We start from the raw sequence: 19,428 nt of genomic DNA on the forward strand, positions 1-19,428 counted from the left end.
AGTTTCTTCTCCGACTGGACACCTTCCAGGCCTGGGCACAATTCTTTCCCCTGGTACAGCTCTTGTTCCAGCTCAGGTGATAGCTAGGGGATTCTTCATGATGGCTCCTCTCTCCCCTTTGTTCTCTTCCACCCCTTTATATATCTTTTGCATAAGGTGGGAACCCTCTGTCCCTCTGGGTTTCCACCCCCCTCACTGGAAAAGCACCAGGTTAAAGATGGATTCCAGTTCAGGTGACATCATCACGTCACTGCAAGACTTCATTACTCACTTGCCAGCACACACATATACAGGAAGACTCACAGGTAAACACAGCCATCTGCAGACAATGGGAGTCATCAAGATTCCAAACCATCATTAATGGCCCACACTTTACATAATTACAATAGGCCCTCAGAGTTATATTTTATATTTCTAGTTTTAGATACAAGAGTGGTACACTTATACAAATCGGATGATCACACTCAGTAGATTATAAGCTTTGTAATGATACCTAACAAGAGACCTTTTGCATGAAGCGTATCCCAGTTACGTTATATTCACTTTTTACCATATTTTTCTACAACTATCCCAGTTACATTATATTAACTTATCATGTTTTTATAAAACCATATAGACTGCACAACATCACAGGAAGGATCCATGATCTCTCTAGTTCAACATAGACTAGTGTAGCCCAGAAGGATGTGGATGATCATATTTGTTATTGAACAGACCTCAATAGCCCACAGAAGCCTGATAAGAATTCATCTGGTTCATCAAATAGTAAACGAAAAACCTAGAGAAATGCTATAAGAACTGTCATCTCTGTGAGTGACTTTGTCCTTTATTATAATATAATAATTAATAATAAATATCACTAATTGTTTTTATTAAAAAGTTGTTGCTGTTTTGCCATATGTCAGTTCCACTGGTGTTGTGTTACTACTTGACTTTCATGTGCATCTCTATTGTCCATTGTCTCTTTAGTTTATATTTCCTCCCATTTAAGGTGTATGATCTGTCATCATCATTATCATTGTCCCTGAATGCAGCGTGGTGCCTTTTAAACCTTCCAGGCATCCACTTTATATAGTATAGTGATCTGAAAGTTCATATGATGAACAGCTCTTCTCTCTCCTTGTATATGGTGTTGCAATTGTTTCCTTTCTTAAAAGACAGAATGATTTATGGTATTAGCAGCAATGGAGTAAGCCTAAGGTAACTCATACCTTCAAAAGTGCAGGGATCATGAATGAATGATGCAAACATCATGAATGGAATATGCAGATGTCCTCAACTAGGCGTGACATTTGTATGTTCTTTGCATTAAGTTTGTGAGTCTTATATTTTTCCTGCACAATCCTGGCACTTTTGCTGATATGAGAAAGGACTGCAATGCATTCTGTATCCCATGGTCTGCCTGTTTAAATATTTGCAGAACACCGTTGATGTTGAATGTTTAAATGAATGTTCAAAAATGAAAAATTTTCCTTGGTTTATTAAACCGACATAAAAGCAGATTTGGAATTGGGTTGTAATTTGAGCGTGGGACTAACTGCCCTGAGAACATTGTCTGTTTAACAGCACAAGTAATGGCAGTGCAAGTTTCAGTACATTTCCCTGCCAGTGTGTGCCTTAGTGCTTCAAACCAGAGAAACAACTGGAAATGTAAAAAAGGGCAAATCGATCTCTGATACTCATCAGACCTTGATCCTCCCCTGAAACTGTCAGTGTGCAGGGGTGTCATTAGCACTAGTGTTGGTGGTTTGCAGTCTTTTGTACTGGAATGCTTTGCTGCGGATGACACCAAATGATTGCACTCTACAGCAAAATGTCAGCGGTGGGGGTCAGCGCTACTTTTGTGATTAAATAAATTAATTTTTAAATGTTCTGTGAGTACCCTCAGGGTGGGAAAAACATCTTGCCATCAGAACCTTCCATACCCAGTGCTGAGCATCAGTGGTCCTTTAAAGAGCTAGCTGTTTGGTCATGTGGATTAAATTCATTCATAGGTGAATCACCTTGCCACTTCTCATCTCTCCTGAGTTACATCGACATTGGTCTTTTTACTTGCCTGAGTTCTCTGAAGAAGTTTTTTACTTGCTTCCAGCTCTAAACTGACCTCTACCGCATGTGGACAATCATGACAGGCATTGTGCATCTGGCATCAAGCCGTTCTGAGCCTGGAAGAGTGTGGGTGGCTGAGGTAGCAGACGTGTGCACGTGTGCAGACTATGTACTTAGTGAACTGGAATCAAAAGCTTCCCTAGGATCAGGGATATGTTAACTTTGGTTAGAAAGCTGATGCCTTTACATTTTTGTCATTGCTGGGGATACCCTACTCTCTTAGGTCTCGTTATTCAGCTCCAGGACTTGGAATGGCTTACGCCTGCAGCCCTTTGTCTGCAAGGCATCAAAAAGGGCTTAGTTACTATACAAAGCTATCATTTTTCACAAGGAGAGGGAAGTGAAATTTCATTGAGCTTTAGGGTTGATTTTCATCTCTTAGTTAGGGTGCCACAGATAGAAACCTTGCTAGAAAGCAGACTGAGGAGAGAAAATTCAGCCCACATGTTCAGGATTTAAGGTCAAGAAAGATTCAAACTTAGCTTCTGGGGCAGTAATTGAGGGTGACGTAATGACCATAAAATAAACTTTCAGTGGCATAGTAACAACATTCTCTTACCCACTGTAGGCGTAGAAGCAGTTTCATACTGACATTCTTTAGAGATGTGCCCACAGCACTGGTTCTGAACCCCTTCAGAATTTTCAGATCTGGATCCAAATTTCGTGGCTCGGGGTTGCTTCTGCAATAGGACTAAAGGGAACACTGAACCCCCAAAGTCCCTAATCATTGACGAACTTTGTATTTGGATCAACATCTGGGTCTCCTCTCAGCGGGGTAATGCCCATCTGTATAGTTGTCAAGTCAGATTTGTCTTATCCGTACTGAAGCATGCTAATTTATACGCTTCGGACAACTGGTAAAGTGTGTTAAGACTGTGGAAAAAAATGCCCTTGCTATCTTCCTCTTATTCAGAATTAGCGTAGGTTAATTTTTGTCAAGTGGCTGAGACGGAAAAACACTCTAGATCATAGGAGGCAGTCCGGCTGTCATTCCCGCTACACACTAAGGCACATTCTTTCAGGAGGAGATGAGCATTTACATTGGAGTTTTGCCTGTCAGTACTCAACCAGTTTTAATTTTTTGGCATGCTAGTGCATGGAACTTTTTTAAATGGTGGTGGTATTTTTTCCAAGCGGGTTTTTGACAAAAATGGGCAAATTCTTGAGCTTCAAGAAATAGGTCAGCCTTTTGGGGAGTAGCCGTTTCTGGAGGTTTTAATTTAAACCTGCCGTTTTTTTCTTCATGAGTTTCTACATTCCCTGTGCCAGAATTTTATTCTGCTATCTCAAGGATCCTGCTCATTTTGTTTTTACTTGTTTGTTTGTGGTAAAATTACTTTGCTTTATTTTTTTATGAAAGGTAATATGTTTGACCAGCACACTTCCATTAAAATAAAAAGGCTATTCGTTTTCCAGCAGAGTGGGCTCTAAGTAAGAAAGTGAGGACTCTCCTTGCAGTGGAGCTCCATGGATGACACAATAAAGATATTTTTGGTTAATAAGACGGATTAATCTTAACATTAATTGAGTTATAGAATACCCTGTGTCTTTTTGCAGTATATTTGTGGAACTAAGTTTTTTGTGTGTGTTTGGGGGAGAGGGGTCGGGGGTTGGCCACATGAAACCAAACGTTAAGAGGTTTAGGAAGTCTGCGGATGTCAGCTCTGTAGCTGCAGTCATTAAGGCTTGAAAATGTCGTTGGCCATTCATTCTTATACCATATTTTTCATATTCATGTATAAGGAACCATACATTGTATTTCTTCTGCCATTGTTACATAAGAGCAAACTGCACCACAAGAAATTGTTTCTGATGAACCAGTCCTACTGTTCTCTGTCTCTTTCCTAGTAAAAACCTCACAATGGAGGAATATAGAGTTTGGTGACATTATTGCCATCTAATGGTGGTAATTTACTTTTTTCCCCGTCTGTTTTACAGAATATGACTCAGAAACCAAAAGAGTTCAAGACATTCTTTCTGGAATAGAGAAACCACAGGTATGTGTTCCAGATTTACAAAAAAAGATGACTTCACACATATGCCAAGTGTATTTTTTTTGTCCATGGTATAATGCTGGTGAAATACGGGGTAGCATCTGAATTATTATATGCTAGAATGTTGTATAAATGTGTTTTCATCCAAGAACATTTTTATGGATCACAGTTTTGCAGTCCAAAGTACACACTGAGGCAAAACTCCCAGTCCATACAGTGGGCATAATTTCTAGGTGTCTTGTAGCATATACTGGAGCTTAATTAATGGCTGTTTGTAGAGCACTTTGAAATCCTTGGATGAATTTATTAATTTTACTAATTTAATTAATGTGTTGTATAAGGTAATGCACATATAAGGACATAAATAATAAAAATACTTATTTATTTGATATCAATTCTCCTATCCCCTCGTCCCAAAAAACCTTAATTTGAAATAATAAATTAGGAATTAAAAACCAAAACTCTGACAAGAAAAAATCAAATTGTATTATTTAATAACATTGAAAAGTGTGGAAAATATGTTTCTGTTGCAATTTAGATCCTAGTCCTGCAGACAGATGTGCCAGTGCAGACATTATGTGAACAAAAATAGTCTGGACTCTATACACTTTAAAGTCTGCACCAATGCATCTGTTTGCAGGATCGGGGCCTTACGCAATAAAGGAATAAATGAGGACTCTAAATCCCTGCTGACTTGAAGTTGCAATGGTATATGCAGCCTTCCCTCCCCTCCCCCCAAAATTTAATTTTTTCCCTACAAACATCTGTGTCGTGAAAAATGTGATTGACCTCATAGTTTTTGGCTAACTCCTCTGTACTGTACTATTGCAATTAACATGCCCTTGGTGTCTATTCATAAGCAGTGGATAGTTCTGCAGAGGAAAACTAGTTCACTGTTGTGACTGCCGTGGAATTGCTATGTAATATACTCTAAGAATATTGAGACGTAATAATTTATAAACACTATCTGTGACCTGGTTAGTGAGGTGCTGTTATTGTATGTTGGGTTGTAAGACTTTCCAGTATGAATATATTGTTCTAGCTTAATAGGGGGCTGTGGGAAAAACAAGCAGGGAAGCAACCCAGTGGATCCTGGTAAGAATCTCCAAACAAATGGTTGGGGGGCAGTGACAAGACAATGGGGGAAACTATTAGCTTTGAGGATCCTATATCCTGTCGCCAATGAAGATGCAAGCTTTGTATTGCCAGGCAGCAAGCCCAGAGATCAAAAGAACACTAAACAGTTAAAAAGCTCTTCTCAGGAGAGGAAGGTATGTGTGTGTCACTTGTCAGCAGCTATTCAGGGAGCAAAGCTAACACAGAGAGAGACTCCCCAGAGGGACTCTAAAGGAGTGGGGCTTTCTCAGATCCAGGGAAGGGTGGGCAATATTCAAAATGTCATCAATGACTGTTTTAATGTCTGCTTAGAGAGACAAGGTGGGTGAGATAATATCTTTTATTGGACCAACTTCTATTGGTAATAGAGACAAGCTATTGAGCTACACAGAGCTCTTCTTCAGAACTGGGAAAGGAATATTCCAGAGCTAGATACAGGAGACTGATACCATTAAACAGGAGAAATATCTAACCTTGGAAGATCCTGAAAATTCTGATGTTAAATCTTTGAGTATTTTTTATAGAGAGAAGCTATTTTAGAAGTTTTTATGGTTACCTATGAATCCTGTATAATTGGACTCATGACAACTACGGCTATGTCTACACTACGTACCTTTTAGCGACACAGCTGTGCCACCACAGCCATGCCACTAAAAGGCACGCAGCGTAGCAAGCTCACACGCTGACACAGCGCTGTTCACACTGGCGCTTTTCGTTGGTAAAACTTTTGTCATTCAGCTGAATGACAAAAGTTTTGCTGACGAAAATCCAGTGTAGACAAAGGCTAAGAAACTTAGCTTTACAAGCAGAGGGATAAAACAATAGTACCATTAACATTTTAAACTCTCTAGAACATTCCTAAAATAGCTTTTATAGTTGGTTGTGTGTGTGTGTGTGTGTGTGATATATGTGGCACGTGCTGATTACGTGATGGTGTGGTGTAACCCTTGTATTGGTACATGTTTGGGATGACCCGCGTACTTCCCTATAACTTTAACACTCATAAGTAACAAGGCTATCCCAACCTCATGCTAATAATAAATTTATATTGTTTCCCTTTTTTCACCTGAGTGGCTAATCAAAGTTTGGGGCCCTGTGGGCGTTCCAGATAGGAGTAGAAATTTCTGATAGTCAGGTATTTGTTTGGTGCAGTTTTGTTTATTTTCAAAGAGCGAATAAAATCCTGTGGCAGATGTGGTCTCCTCATCTCAAAAAAGATATACTGGCACTAGAAAAGGTTCAGAGAAGGGCAACTAAAACGATTAGGGGTTTGGAATGGGTCCCATATGAGGAGAGATTAAAGAGGCTAGGACTTTTCAGCTTGGAAAAGAGGAGACTAAGTGGGGTATATAAAATCATGAATGATGTGGAGAAAGTAGATAAGGAAAAGTTATTTACTTATTCCCCTAATACAAGAACTAGGGGTCACCAAATGAAATTAATAGGCAGCAGGTTTAAAACAAATACAAGGAAGTTCTTCTTCACACAGCGCACAGTCAACTTGTGGAACTCCTTACCTGAGGAGGTTGTGAAGGCTAGGACTATAACAGTGTTTAAAAGAGAACTGGATAAATTCATGGAGGTTAAATCCATTAATGGCTGTTAGCCAGGATGGGTAAGGAATGGTGTCCCTAGCCTCTGTTTGTCAGAGGGTGGAGATGGATGGCAGGAGAGAGATCACTTGATCATTACCTGTTAGGTTCACTCCCTCTGGGGCACCTGGCATTGGCCACTGTTGGTAGACAGGATACTGGACTAGATGGACCTTTGGTCTGACCCAGTACGGCCATTCTTATGTTCTTATGACTTTGAATCTATTGAGAATCAAGAGCAGAAAACAGCTTCTTTTGCTCACAATACTAAAGCACACTCTTATCCTGCACCCAGGCCCAAAAACCTTTTCTCAGGTTTCTTCCATATTTTCAGCTGCCCCTTCAGGCTGTCTCTTTGTCTCTCTCTGTCTGTTCTTGTCTGTCCTGAGTTTGTGTGATCTTTTTTCCTACACACACCTATCCGAAACAATACTCAGACAAAAGCTCCTGAGTGATGCAGACTACTTTTATCTTAAGTGGTACATATGCTTATAGTTATATTAATTGAAGGGTGAGTTCACACGTATCAATCTTTATGGTGTTTTAACTCAACCCATAACAAGTCTTCACTCAGCTCGTAACAATAACATAGGCTACCATCATTTGTTGTGTGTATGTACATGTATATAACATATACACTCTACGTGTATATAATGTGTACATGTAGTTTTAGTGAGAAAAATGGTATGTAGTGCCATTGCTTCAATAGTAGTAAAATATTTGTAGCCCAAGCATAACATTTATAAAAGAGAAAAATAAAATTGTTTAATAAAAGAAATACCGTGTATGTAAAACAAATGAAGTAATGAGGCATCAGTGAATCAATTGGAAGTGGACTGAAATTCAAGCAATGAGTACATTGTACAATATCTAATGTTGCCACCTATTTCGGGAAATATCACGTAGATCATACCAAATTTTCTCTTTTATAAGGCAGATCTTTAAAGGATTAGATTTTCCCCAGGATTGTTTGTTTAACCTGAAATCCTAGTGAGTTTCTAGTTCCTAATGTCACAGACAAGGTACTCAGAGAATGAGTACCTTGTCTGTGACATTAGGAACTAGAAAGGTACTCATTCTCTGAAGCAGCCATCTTCCTAAGAGAGGAGAAACCCGAGGCCAAGCTTCAAAAATGGCTGAGTGCCGCTGTTGTGTTCAACTACAATGAAACAGATCTAAGTGGCTACAGAGATGCTTAAAAGGTTATAGCATCCTTTCAGCAAATGCTGACAACTGCAGTGTGGGGGATGGCAGGGGAAGGAGGTAAAGAAGCAATACAGGTATGCTGGGTCTGAGTTCAAATGAAGATTGGCTTTGTAATAAAGAGCCTGTTCCTGCTGTCCTTTCAAGTCATTGGGATTTTTGCCTGATTAAGGACTGCAGTGTCAGACCATGATTTGAAAACTTGACCTCGTAAAAGCCATGAGCTCATTTGACCCACAAGTCTTTCAAATATTGCCCTCTGGAGAGCAAAGGAATTCTTCATTCAGTGTAGTTCGCACACTTACAATAACCCCCCCCCCCCCCTTCCCACAGTCACAAAAGGCCTGTGAACAGTAGCCCAAAATCTCAAAGTAAACTTGTATGGAAACGTTGGCCCTTGCTCATGACCGGAATGACTGGAAGAACTGATATTTATCAGTCTCGTAACTTTAATAAAGTAATGCAAGGGTTGGGATTATTTATTTACTCCACCACCTTTTCGGTAGCTTATAAAGCAGACGTTTACCATGTAAGCTGAGAAGCTTGCGGGAACTAATTAGCTGTGCTTTTTACTAGACACAGAAAACTCCCTTGACAAAGAATGTGTAGCTACTTCTCAACCTTAAAAAAATCTGTAAAAATCAAATACAATAGCTTGTAGGACAAAATGGCTCATGTTACCCAACTGGAAAAAGTACTTCTGACAGCATGGGCCTTATCTGCATAAAGACAGTACACAAAAGGGAATCATCTCCCCAAATGATAAAGAAATCTTCCAGTTTTTAATATTTGAGTAGGGTAGAATTAAGACAGCATTAAAAATGAACAAATCCTATGCAGAAGCATTTCCTGTTTAGAATTAATACCACACTTAAATATTTTATACCAGTACTGCAAGTTCAGTGTTTAATAGAATAAAAGCATTCTATCTCCTGAGGATAGTACTATTGTGGTTTGCCATGCTAAAAATGTGGACTCCGAATTTCAGTTTGTCATTTCATCTAACAATTAATGCCATTTATGTATAAATAACCTTTAGTGTGTGCCATGCAGGCTTTGCAAGGGTGTCAGAAAACCTGTTTGGCACTTTCAGGGTTCACTTAGGAATTATTTTAATTGTTGGTTACCTGTTTGCTTTAAAACTCAGTTTGTGATATCAGCAATTGCTGTGTGTTCACCATCACCACCATCACAAGTCAGTAGAAGAACTGAAACCTGGATATTCAGCACCAAGAGCTTAAACCTGTAGCACTTCAGCTAATGGAACAACTCCCTTAGCTGGTAGCCGTAGTAAGCTTTTATCCTTATGTGAACCAGCCTGTGCAGAGCCACGTTGACTTCAGAGTATTAAATGTGTACCAGTATTTTCTTGTGGGTAGCCTGTAAGATTTACTATTTCTCTCACATTAAGAGAAACTTGACTTTCTTCAAATTACTGAAGTTCATTAAAGGACAAGGCTTTTTACCAAATAGAGAGCATATATACGTGTGTCCTAGCTAGTAGTCATAAAAAAAAAATTCAATAGAACATTGGCTGGATATTATGTATCAAGTTCCAAATCCCTGTCTGAATGTATGAAAAACAATTATGCAAGCATATGTCCATAATAACAGAAGAAATCTCACAGTAGGTCATCTGGTAGTAATGTATGTCCAAAAAAAATTACCGTTTGGATCTTTTTATTGCTAAATTCTCTTTGGCCTGTAAAATACTTAATTGATATCAAATGTAGTTTTTTAACTGTAAATATATTTAGTTTTGGCTATGATTTCATTCTGTTAGGATACCTAAGAGTTTTCAATTGCTTTGTCTGCCTTGAGACTTTGAGCTTTTCTTATAGATGTCTGGCTAATCCAGTGCAATTTTTAACCAGTTGAGTTGTTTGAATCAAACCGTTATTGTATTACCTCTAGGACAACAGTAGGAGAACAAGAAATAAGAAAATTGGTGTAAGAGTAATGTGCAAATGGTTCTTGAGAAAATGTTTTGATACTACTTAACATTTCATATTCTACAACTTCAACTTATGTTGCAGAGATATTTTATTTTGGGCATGGTTAACTAAGTTTACTGACATTAAACTAAAATGTTGTTGGTAACTTTGAGAGCAGTGTTTATTTTAAGATGAAACATTTTATGGTTTCACCCCCTTCTCAGTATGTTAAAAAATCTCAGATTTAGGACTTGGTTTAGATGGCATCTGCTTAATATATCAAGATCAGGAACAATAGCTTGGGTGCTTTTCAGCTAGAAGCAATGTATTTTTCAGATGAGATGTTAAATGATCTTCATTATGGACATTAGAGATTTCCAGAGCTCTTTCTTGCAGGAAAGTACGTCTTTAAACTTGGATATTCCAACCACATTCCCAATGAAACTACATTTTAGAAAGCTATGTTGGACCTCAAAGAGTAAATTCCAAGTACAGTTGCACAGCACATTAGTTTTGCAAGTACTGTTATCGTTAATGGGAGAGGAGTGCCAGATTTATGTGGAAAAGTATAGAAAATTTATAACTGAGTCTCTAAATCATTCAGCTTCTTACACGTTCTGAAATAACAGAGATTTTTGCTCTGTATGTTTTTTGGAGGAATCTGCTAGAATGATAAAACTTGTAAAAGTTGACATGTAGCAGAAATTAATAAGAAACATAAAACCTTGTGCGCTGGAATGTAGCTTTAGCTCCTCCTCACGTAGGCTATTTTTTTTTTCACTGTTACATTTGGCATTGCAATTTTAAGAGATTAGTCATTTTCATTATCTAAACTCAAGTGATTATGTGGCAGAGTGCTCAGGGCTACAAAATGATTTCTCAGTGTTTTCTTCAAAAGAGTTACTTAGAAGTACAGTACTTTCTTTCCAGGATAGCCACTGTAAACATTGATTTTTAGAAGCATTAACGTTTTTTCCTCTCTCAGCATGGTATCAGAAGTCTGTTCAAATGGAAGCTACTGTACTGTACAGGCCTATGATGAACATGATGCTTCTGGCATTATGCCAGCGGATTGTCCTGTTAAGGAATGTAGCAGAGCAAAAAAAGGCTGTACTAGTTTTAGGCTCTGTCTGCTCTAAGATTATTTGGACATATAGACTCATAGACTTTAAGGTCAGAGAGGACCATCATAATTCCTAACAAGTGCACCTCATACTGCATTTAGTCCAGTATGCTGTCTCTAATGGTGGCCAGCAGTTTATGCTTCAGAAGAAGGTTCAAGGAATCCCTAAATGGACAATTATGGATGGAATAACTAGCCTGCAGCAGGGGAAATTTCTTCTTAGCAATTGTCAGTTAGAGATTGGCTTATGACCCGAAGCGGTCCTAAATTGTTTTGTTTTTCCTGTCTATGTATAGCACTGTGGATATTTTTGGATCAGTGTTGCATCCTGAGACATGATTATCATTGAACTGTCCACAGCGAAGCCTAGGTCTTTGTTTCCTGTCTCTCAGCCAGTTTCTAGTTCATTACAGTTCTTCATCTCTCACCAATGACTACTTAGTTTCCTTAATAACTCTTAGGGGAGGTATTTATAAGCAATTACTTGGTAAAGAGTAAATATATTTCATATACTTGTAAGAGAACACAGTACTTGGAATTCACACCGACTAACATTTCTTTTATAGGTTTCAAATATTCAAGCAAGAACAGTTTTACTTACATGGTGTCCTCCAACTGGCCTTTTAAGTGTGGATAGACACAATAATGGCTTGCCTTACACTTGTACTTACGAGGTTGCCTTATCAGACAAAGGGAGGGATGGAAAGTACAAGATAATTTACAGGTAATTATGTACTTTTTTCATGTGGTGTTCTATGTTTATATTTTAGTTTAAAATGAGCTATCCTGGTTCCTTGTATACTACCAATTTCGCAAAAAAGTATTTTGTCCCATTTTTTGTAATTCTAGCTCCACCTGAAAAAGCTTCCTGCAAATTGATTGAGACCATGTGTGTGGGAGGGGCCACCCCCCAGCAGAGCTGGCACATGTTGTCACTTTCTGCCTTGTCCCTCTCCAAAGAATAGAGCTACCATTTCCTGTCCCTCAAGTTATCAAAACTCTCTCACATGTACTTTCCTGATGTGACAGACACCTGCCAGAGCTAAAACCACCAGCTGCTACAGCGTGAGTTTAACAGCCATGTCTCTGTAGCTGGGGATTGTAACAGCTCATACTCTCTGCAGATCAGCACACAGGGGGACCTGTAATACACACTCATCAGTGGATTACATAGGCTCCCCAACAAAATCATTCTCTGTACACTTTACTATCACCAGACCCAACTGTGACATAAGTTATAATTCTATTGAGACTTTTCCGTTTCTAAATTCTATGATCCTGTGAGTTCATTTTATGATCAAGTATGTGTAGTGTAATTCCATATATTCTTCACCCAGTGACCACCAATTTGGAAAAAGTGCTGAGATGCCAGATTGGCTATTATGAATTTCACTAAAGGGAATCCAGGTAGCATAATAATTACCTTTTGTGGCCAAGTTCATCTCCGTTCTCAGGATGTCCTGTAACTTAACACACAGTTATAATGTGGATAGATTATATATATCCACTCCATTATAAGCAGCTAGGGTAACTGTTGTAATCAAGAGAAAATCTTGCGAAGTATCGACCATCTTATCTGCCCAAGAGGTCAGGCTGCACTAACTCGTGTGCCAGTGTGTCATGGGGAACCACACTGAATTTTCAGGGAATTGGACTGCCTTGCCCATCTCTAACCTCTGTCAGTGCAGAAAGCACATGCTCATACCTGAAAGGACACTTCCTTGTTTTCAAAACACTTTCTAGTCTTATATCACATCTCCATGAGATCTCACTTGACTCTGTAATAAATGTATTTACTGTATTGAGATTATATTTTTTCTTTGTTTTAATAAAAGTGGGACAAAACCAAGTACTGATGTTACAGGGATGCTCCACAGTTACTGGTGTACTTAGAGTTAACCTTTAACCCTAATAATCCAAGAGGCTGCTTAGAGTCCCATAATAGACAAAACCTCCACAGATTCAGCAATTTGTGAGTCATTCTAACTTTCCATCTCCAGCAGATGGCCTGGAAGAGAGGACAATACATGGCCAGATTCTTCTCCTATAGCTGTTACAATTTGAGGCCCCATAAACTGGAAGGATTTATGGATAGCCTGGGTGTTAGTTTAAAAAAAATCCCATAGTTAACTAACCATTCAATATCTAAAGTTCAATTCTGTACCACTGGTTTTACCATTGACTTGAATGGGCACAGGCTGTGGTTGTTAGTAATGGAGATTATGTACTTCCCTGCTGAGCCCAAATATAGCATATAATATTGGACAAGACCTCAAAATGAGGGCCCCAAATGAAGCATTAATGCAAGATGCTGAAGTTCAAGCCATGTTAGAATCTTTTGATATTATATTCACCAACCCAGTTTGATGATTCAGCATTTCTGAAGCAGGTACTTCACAATAATAAAATCATCATGGAACTGGGGTGTGATTGAGGCACATTTTCAGCATAACTCAGGGAGAGTTGAAAGGCCTAGTAAGTTAAATTGACATAGGTGTGTATGGATAAAGACAGTGTATAAATAAATCCATATGATAGGGTTACTTTATAAATGGAAAATATAACTACTTCTCTTTCCTTTAATATGGAAACTTGTAAAGACTTCCAGTCTGTTGACAAGTTGGTCCTACATTATTTACTTTTATTTTCCTACCCTGGAAATTATTTATTTTTTCAATGCATCATTTGTAAGAGCCCCTAGATGTCAGAAATACAATAGCTGTACTAACTGAGGTACTGTTTTTCATGCTATATGGATGATTTCTTTCTGCAGTGGAGAAGAATTAGAATATAACCTGAAAGACCTTAGGCCAGCAACAGATTATCATGTCAGGTGAGTTGTTATAAATCTGAAAATCTCTTAAATATAATCTGTTCAATTATATCTAAAAAAGAAAATGGAGCCTTTTGACTTCTGCATGATATAGCTCAAGAATTTCACAGTACTTTCTCAACAGCCCTTAAGTATTCAGCAGTAGCTTTCCATCTCTCAAGTAGTAAATTATGAGAGAGATTTTCAAACAATGCATTGTCTATCATAGTGTTGTCATCACTAAAGTGAAAGAAAGATGTATAGCTGTATCAACTGGCTAGAGAGTATATAACAGGCCTTAAAGTGTCTATGTATGAAAGTATATCTCAGGCTTGCCAAAGTGACTGAATAAAGCGACTGACATCTGTCCAACGTGTCATCATGTTTGTTTGTTAGAAAAATACAACCAAAGTGTTCGAATTTTTTTGCATAAGTAGTACTGGCTGCCCAGTAGGTTACATCCATTACCTATCCTACCCTTTATTAATTTTGACTTTTACTGGTCTCTAAAAAAATTGATTTGACCATTTTTCCAGCATCTGGATATTTTAGGTCAGCTCTGTGATTATGAGCTGCCTAGATTTTAACTTTACACTGAGAATCATATGAAAAGTACATTCTAATATTGCAGATATTGTCTATGCAAAACTTGTCTGTGAAAAAGAGCAGTTTGTGCTAAAGGTCTGTGAGAGTATGGGGAAATTATGAGCACAAAAATATTGGTGCACAAAATTGCACTGAAATTGCATTTAAGAATTTAAGCTGAGACCCCATGACAAATGCAAACTCTGTTGAAGCTGTCTATTCATATTGCCAGATCAGTTTTTTTGCAGAACTAGAATCGTCTGTAATGGAAGATCCTATATGCAGAATGATCGAAGGATATACTCTTCATACATGACAGTTATCAGTATTCAAACTATAAGGATAATATCAGAATTAGTCTGTATATTTTATAAAGCTGACTTGATTCTTTAAAAGCTTTACTGCATGTTTATATGCCTCTTTAAAACTGACAAATTAACACCCAACAGAAGGCATTCATTTCTAGATGGTGTTTCTCCTTAGATTATAGAGCTACATGTTGGTTGCACAGTTAATTTTCATTGTTAACACGTGTTTCAGTTTCACACACTGATATTTTGACACCAAGTTTTATTATCCGTGTTTTTATGGCTTTCTTTAAGACTTTACTAATGAACCCAGGCCTCAAATTCACATCCTGTTCATTTATGTTCAATATCCTGAACAAAATTTCCTTTCACTCCTTCTGTCTATTGTTTCCTTCTGTTTTCTAGACAAAGGCAGAGTCTGGCACCCTTTTTCCTATCAATGCTGCTACTCTGTGTAATGGCTTAACCTAATAAACAGAAGATTGCTTCTGAATTTAAAATATCAAACATATGTCAATCTGCTGGTGTTAGAACTTTTTAAAAACAAATACATGACTGCTGAGTTCCAGGAATATCTTATAAATTATTTTTCAAATGGAAGAGCAAGAGGGTAAATAAATCCTTCCAGATCTATGGAACAAGCATGCTTTTGGGTCCCAAACAAGTGTCCCAGCCATAGTAACTAGCAGAGAATTGTGATAGTTCTCAGGGTACCCAGGACTGTAAGTCAATTTGTTACTGTGTCTCTAGCGAGTGGGAGTCTTTGCCCATGGTGACTGGGTGTCAGCCCTGCCTTCGCCTTGCAAGTTAACAAGAGGTGCACCCCAGTTCTCAAGTCCCTTTGAAGTGTTCCCCTGTGATATCCATTCCCGACACTGGCTACTCACAGAAATCTCAGATCCTTGCTCTCAAAGGAGCAGAGTACTCCAGCTTACCAGTTTTACTTTAAATCTTCGCCCCTGTAATACACAGAGCACTTGTAATGAAACCAAAGGAGATTTATTCAAGATAGAATGGAGTGTTAACTAGAAACAAGAGAGAGAGGTGGAAACAAATGGTTACAATAAAAAACAAAATCATAAAATGCGAACCTGTGTCTACACTTTATTAATAGTTACTTTTCCTATCTAATAAAGTAACTTAGGATCCAGTTTTTCATGAGAACATCCCTGCTCCCCAAGATGTCTCCTCAGTGAAAGGATGCAGAGGGTCTCTCTTCCCCCTCTCATATAGCAGTTTCTTGTCTTTATTCACAGACAGGGCAAACCTGTGTTTATTGTAAAGTCCCCTTTTTTTTATCTCCACGTGATTTCGATTATTTGCAGTTGTCTTTGATGTTTTGCCATGCTTGAAAGGGCCATCACCAAGACATAATGGCCCCCGGTGACTAACTTTTACTCCAAGTCCATAAAGCATACTTTCAATATAATTACATCATTCCGTAAATATTTCCCATACTTACATCTCTCAATGATTATGAATCTTGACAAGTTACACACTTTCTGTAGATACCTGACATACTGCTCTTTATTGATAAATATCCTGGAAGGCATGTGTTTAGTCTAGTGAGTTTGTCAGATCTGAGGTGAGAGGACCCTTTGCAAAGGAGCCCGTGTCGCAGTAATAGCAAGAAGAAAGTTACAGCACACTGCAAAGCTTCCTGCTGCAGGTTGTTAAGTATAATTTCTAAAGCAAGCTTCACCTAGTGTAGTAGTAATAAGAATAATAGAGTAGTATTGACATACCGTGCCATTTTTCACAGCATTAGGAGTGTTTACACCAGTGTCCGGGCCAATTTTCAGGTAGTTTCAGTGCAGGTAATTTATGTTCTGCCTAACTAAATTTCCCCTGCGCTTCTCCTGCAAGTTTGTCAAATCACAAATCAGAGGTGAACAGTTTGCAGTGATTGTGTTTGAGGAAGAATACAGGACTGTGAGATATGAAAGGCAGGCCCCAAAGTGGCAGCACAGAAAGTAGTAGGAGAAGGAAACTAGCATTACAAAACCAATTTATGTGTTTTCTTCTATGTGGTTTTTTTTTTTTTGGTGAGGTTGGGATTGTGTATTAAAGCATTGCAAGCAGTAAATATCAGCTGGTCAGGAATATTTTTTTAGCTGGAAAATGCTGATTTGTTAAAACCAAATTTTTGTGTGGAAACTCTTTCAAATCCAATATGAGGGGTGGGGGCAGAGTTGGAGGTGTGGAGAGGGAGATGGATTGACACCAGAATAGCCAATAGCCCAGTGGTGAGGGTACTCACCGGAGATGTGGGAGATTCTGCTCTGAATCAGGTACTTGAACCTGGGTCTCCCACATCCCAGGTGAATGCCCTAACTCTTTCTACCCCACCCCGGGGATATTGGCTATTCTGATGTGGGATCTCACTCTTTTTTCATCAGAAATTTGGAAGTGTCTCCATTTCATTCTGATGAAAACAAATGTAAAAACCTTAAAAAATTTTACAAAACAGATTTCTTGTTTTCGGGCCAGTCCTAGTAAATGTGTAAAGTCCATAAATAAACATGCATGACCAGCACTTAATATGGAGATCATCCTAGGTCTCAGTGACCTTGACCAAATTTCTAAGGCTTTACATTTTCCCACACAGTTCTTGAAAAATTTTTCTGATGTATTAGGCACAAAAAAACTGCAGGCTTACATAGCTTCACTATGAACCTACATCTTACTTTTCTTCAAGAAATATATTTTATTGCAGCCATTTCAAATACAACCCCTCTCATTTTTTGATGAGATTCCATGTGTACATCATATAGTACTTATGGGTGATAAGGAAGTCTGGACTTTTTAAGGCACTTACGTCTTTTTTAAGGTGTGTTCTACCTTACAACTCCAAAAACACAGGTCACTTGGAATTTAGAGTCACTTCCCTAACACTAATGTAAAGGTTCAGATAGGTTTTCCTCATGACTTTCTCTGATCTTGCAAATCTAACAGACACTATGGAGGCAGTAGCCTTTCAGGCATGAAATCACCAAGGAGTAAAGTCTGATCTACACTGGGAACTTACATCAGCATAGCTACATCTGTCAGGACCGTGAAAAATCCACATACCTGAGAGATGTAGCTATGCCTACCTAACCTGTGGTATAGACCGCTCTAGGTCGACGGAAGAATTCTTCCGTTGATCTCGCTTCCGCCTCTCAGGGAAGTGGATTATCTATGCCTACAAGAGAAGGCCTCTTGTCGGCATGAGTAGGTAGGGTACCGCGGGCCTCTCCCCTGCTATTCCCCCACCCCCGCAGTCTCAGCATGCCACGCCACCGGCGCAATGCTCTGGGCAGCCGGGCAGCACAGTTGCAGAGCCGCGTCCTGACCCGGTGCTTTGGGCGGCACGGCTGTAATGCCTCCAGCCACCGGTGCTCTGTGCTGCGCAGTAAGGGGGCAGGGAGCAGGGGGGCTTGGATGGACAGCAGGGGTGTTCGGGGGGTGGTCAGGGGGTGGGGTGTGTGGATAGAGTCAGGGTGGTCAGAGGGCGGGGAACAGGGGGGTTGGATGGGGCATGGGTCCCTGGGGGGGGCAGTCAGGAGTGAGGGGGGGTTGGATGGGGTGGCAGCGGGCAGTCAGGGTAGGGGGATCCGGGGGTGGTCAGGGGACAGGGAGCAGGTGGTGGCGGATGGGGCAGGAGTCCTGGGGGGTCGTCAGGGGACAGGAGGGTTGGATGGAGCAGGAGTCCCGGGGGAACCGTCAAGGAGCGAGAAGCGGGGGGGTCGGATAGGAGGCGGGGACCAGGCCATGCCTGGCTGTTTGGGGAGACACAGCCTCCCCTAACCAGCCCTCCATACAATTTTGGAAACCCTCAGGCTAAAAAGTTTGCCCGCTCCCGTCTACACTGAAGTGCTACAGTGCTGTAGCTGTGCCGTTATAGCAGTTTGAGTGAGTGAAGACGTGCCCTGAGTATCAATATGCAAAGAACAACTTCTAACTGGGAGAAACCACAATGCAGCTCTTGCTGTCTTGGCTAAAAAGAGGCTCCCTTTGGATTCACCTAGTTCGAATTGCTGCCTACAGTTGATGTTAGTTTGACAGGGATGCACAGGAGACAAACACGCAATGAATCAAGCCACCTGGTGGGGAATCAATTACTTTTGTTCTGACTCCTAGCTGCTCATTGGAAGATACCAGAGGCAATTCTACAAAGAATTTCTCATGAGTGCAAGTAGCTCTTGTTTGTTGCCCCCCAGAGGTTGAATTACTCTTATCTACCCAAAACAAATTTGGTAATTGCCCGTGTATAAACTCCACATTCAAATACACAGTGGCTAAAGCCAACCCAGAAGTCACTGTCTGGACTCAGTTTAAACGGTTTCTGAGCAGAAAGCTGTGCAACTGACTGATTTGCTCTGCTGTACAGAAGTTCTACATGGGAAAATAAAACTCTTAAATTTAAATAAAAATTTTGACAAGTCTTCAACTTGTTGAGTGCGGGGGCAGGTATGCAAACCTGTAGCATTTGGTTCCACAAAATAGCCCTTCATTTCAGTTCACAAGGGATTGTCTAAGAATCAGCCCCTTCAGGTCGGCTGGGAGGTTTTTGTTTTCAATAACTGCATGCTTCCAAAGGACTATACCTCCTTATGTATCGATCCAGCAACCTCTAGTGACTGTCTTCAGCTGAGGCCTGGTGACAGTCT

At 39.6% G+C, this 19,428-nt stretch overlaps 1 protein-coding gene across 2 annotated transcripts in view; it reads left to right on the forward strand.

Moving 5' to 3' along the window:
• FNDC3B (fibronectin type III domain containing 3B) overlaps window positions 1–19,428 on the forward strand; it is a 371,221-nt gene that overhangs the window by 243,684 nt on the left and 108,109 nt on the right. For both annotated transcript variants that reach the window (XM_054039466.1, XM_054039465.1), the window contains exons 7-9: window positions 4,048–4,106; window positions 11,638–11,795; window positions 13,845–13,904. In XM_054039466.1, the coding sequence (XP_053895441.1) occupies window positions 4,048–4,106; window positions 11,638–11,795; window positions 13,845–13,904 (277 nt within the window). The remainder of the gene's footprint in view (window positions 1–4,047; window positions 4,107–11,637; window positions 11,796–13,844; window positions 13,905–19,428) is intronic.

The sequence above is a fragment of the Malaclemys terrapin genome, chromosome 9 (genome assembly GCF_027887155.1).
Source record: "Malaclemys terrapin pileata isolate rMalTer1 chromosome 9, rMalTer1.hap1, whole genome shotgun sequence".
NCBI lineage: Eukaryota > Metazoa > Chordata > Testudines > Emydidae > Malaclemys > Malaclemys terrapin.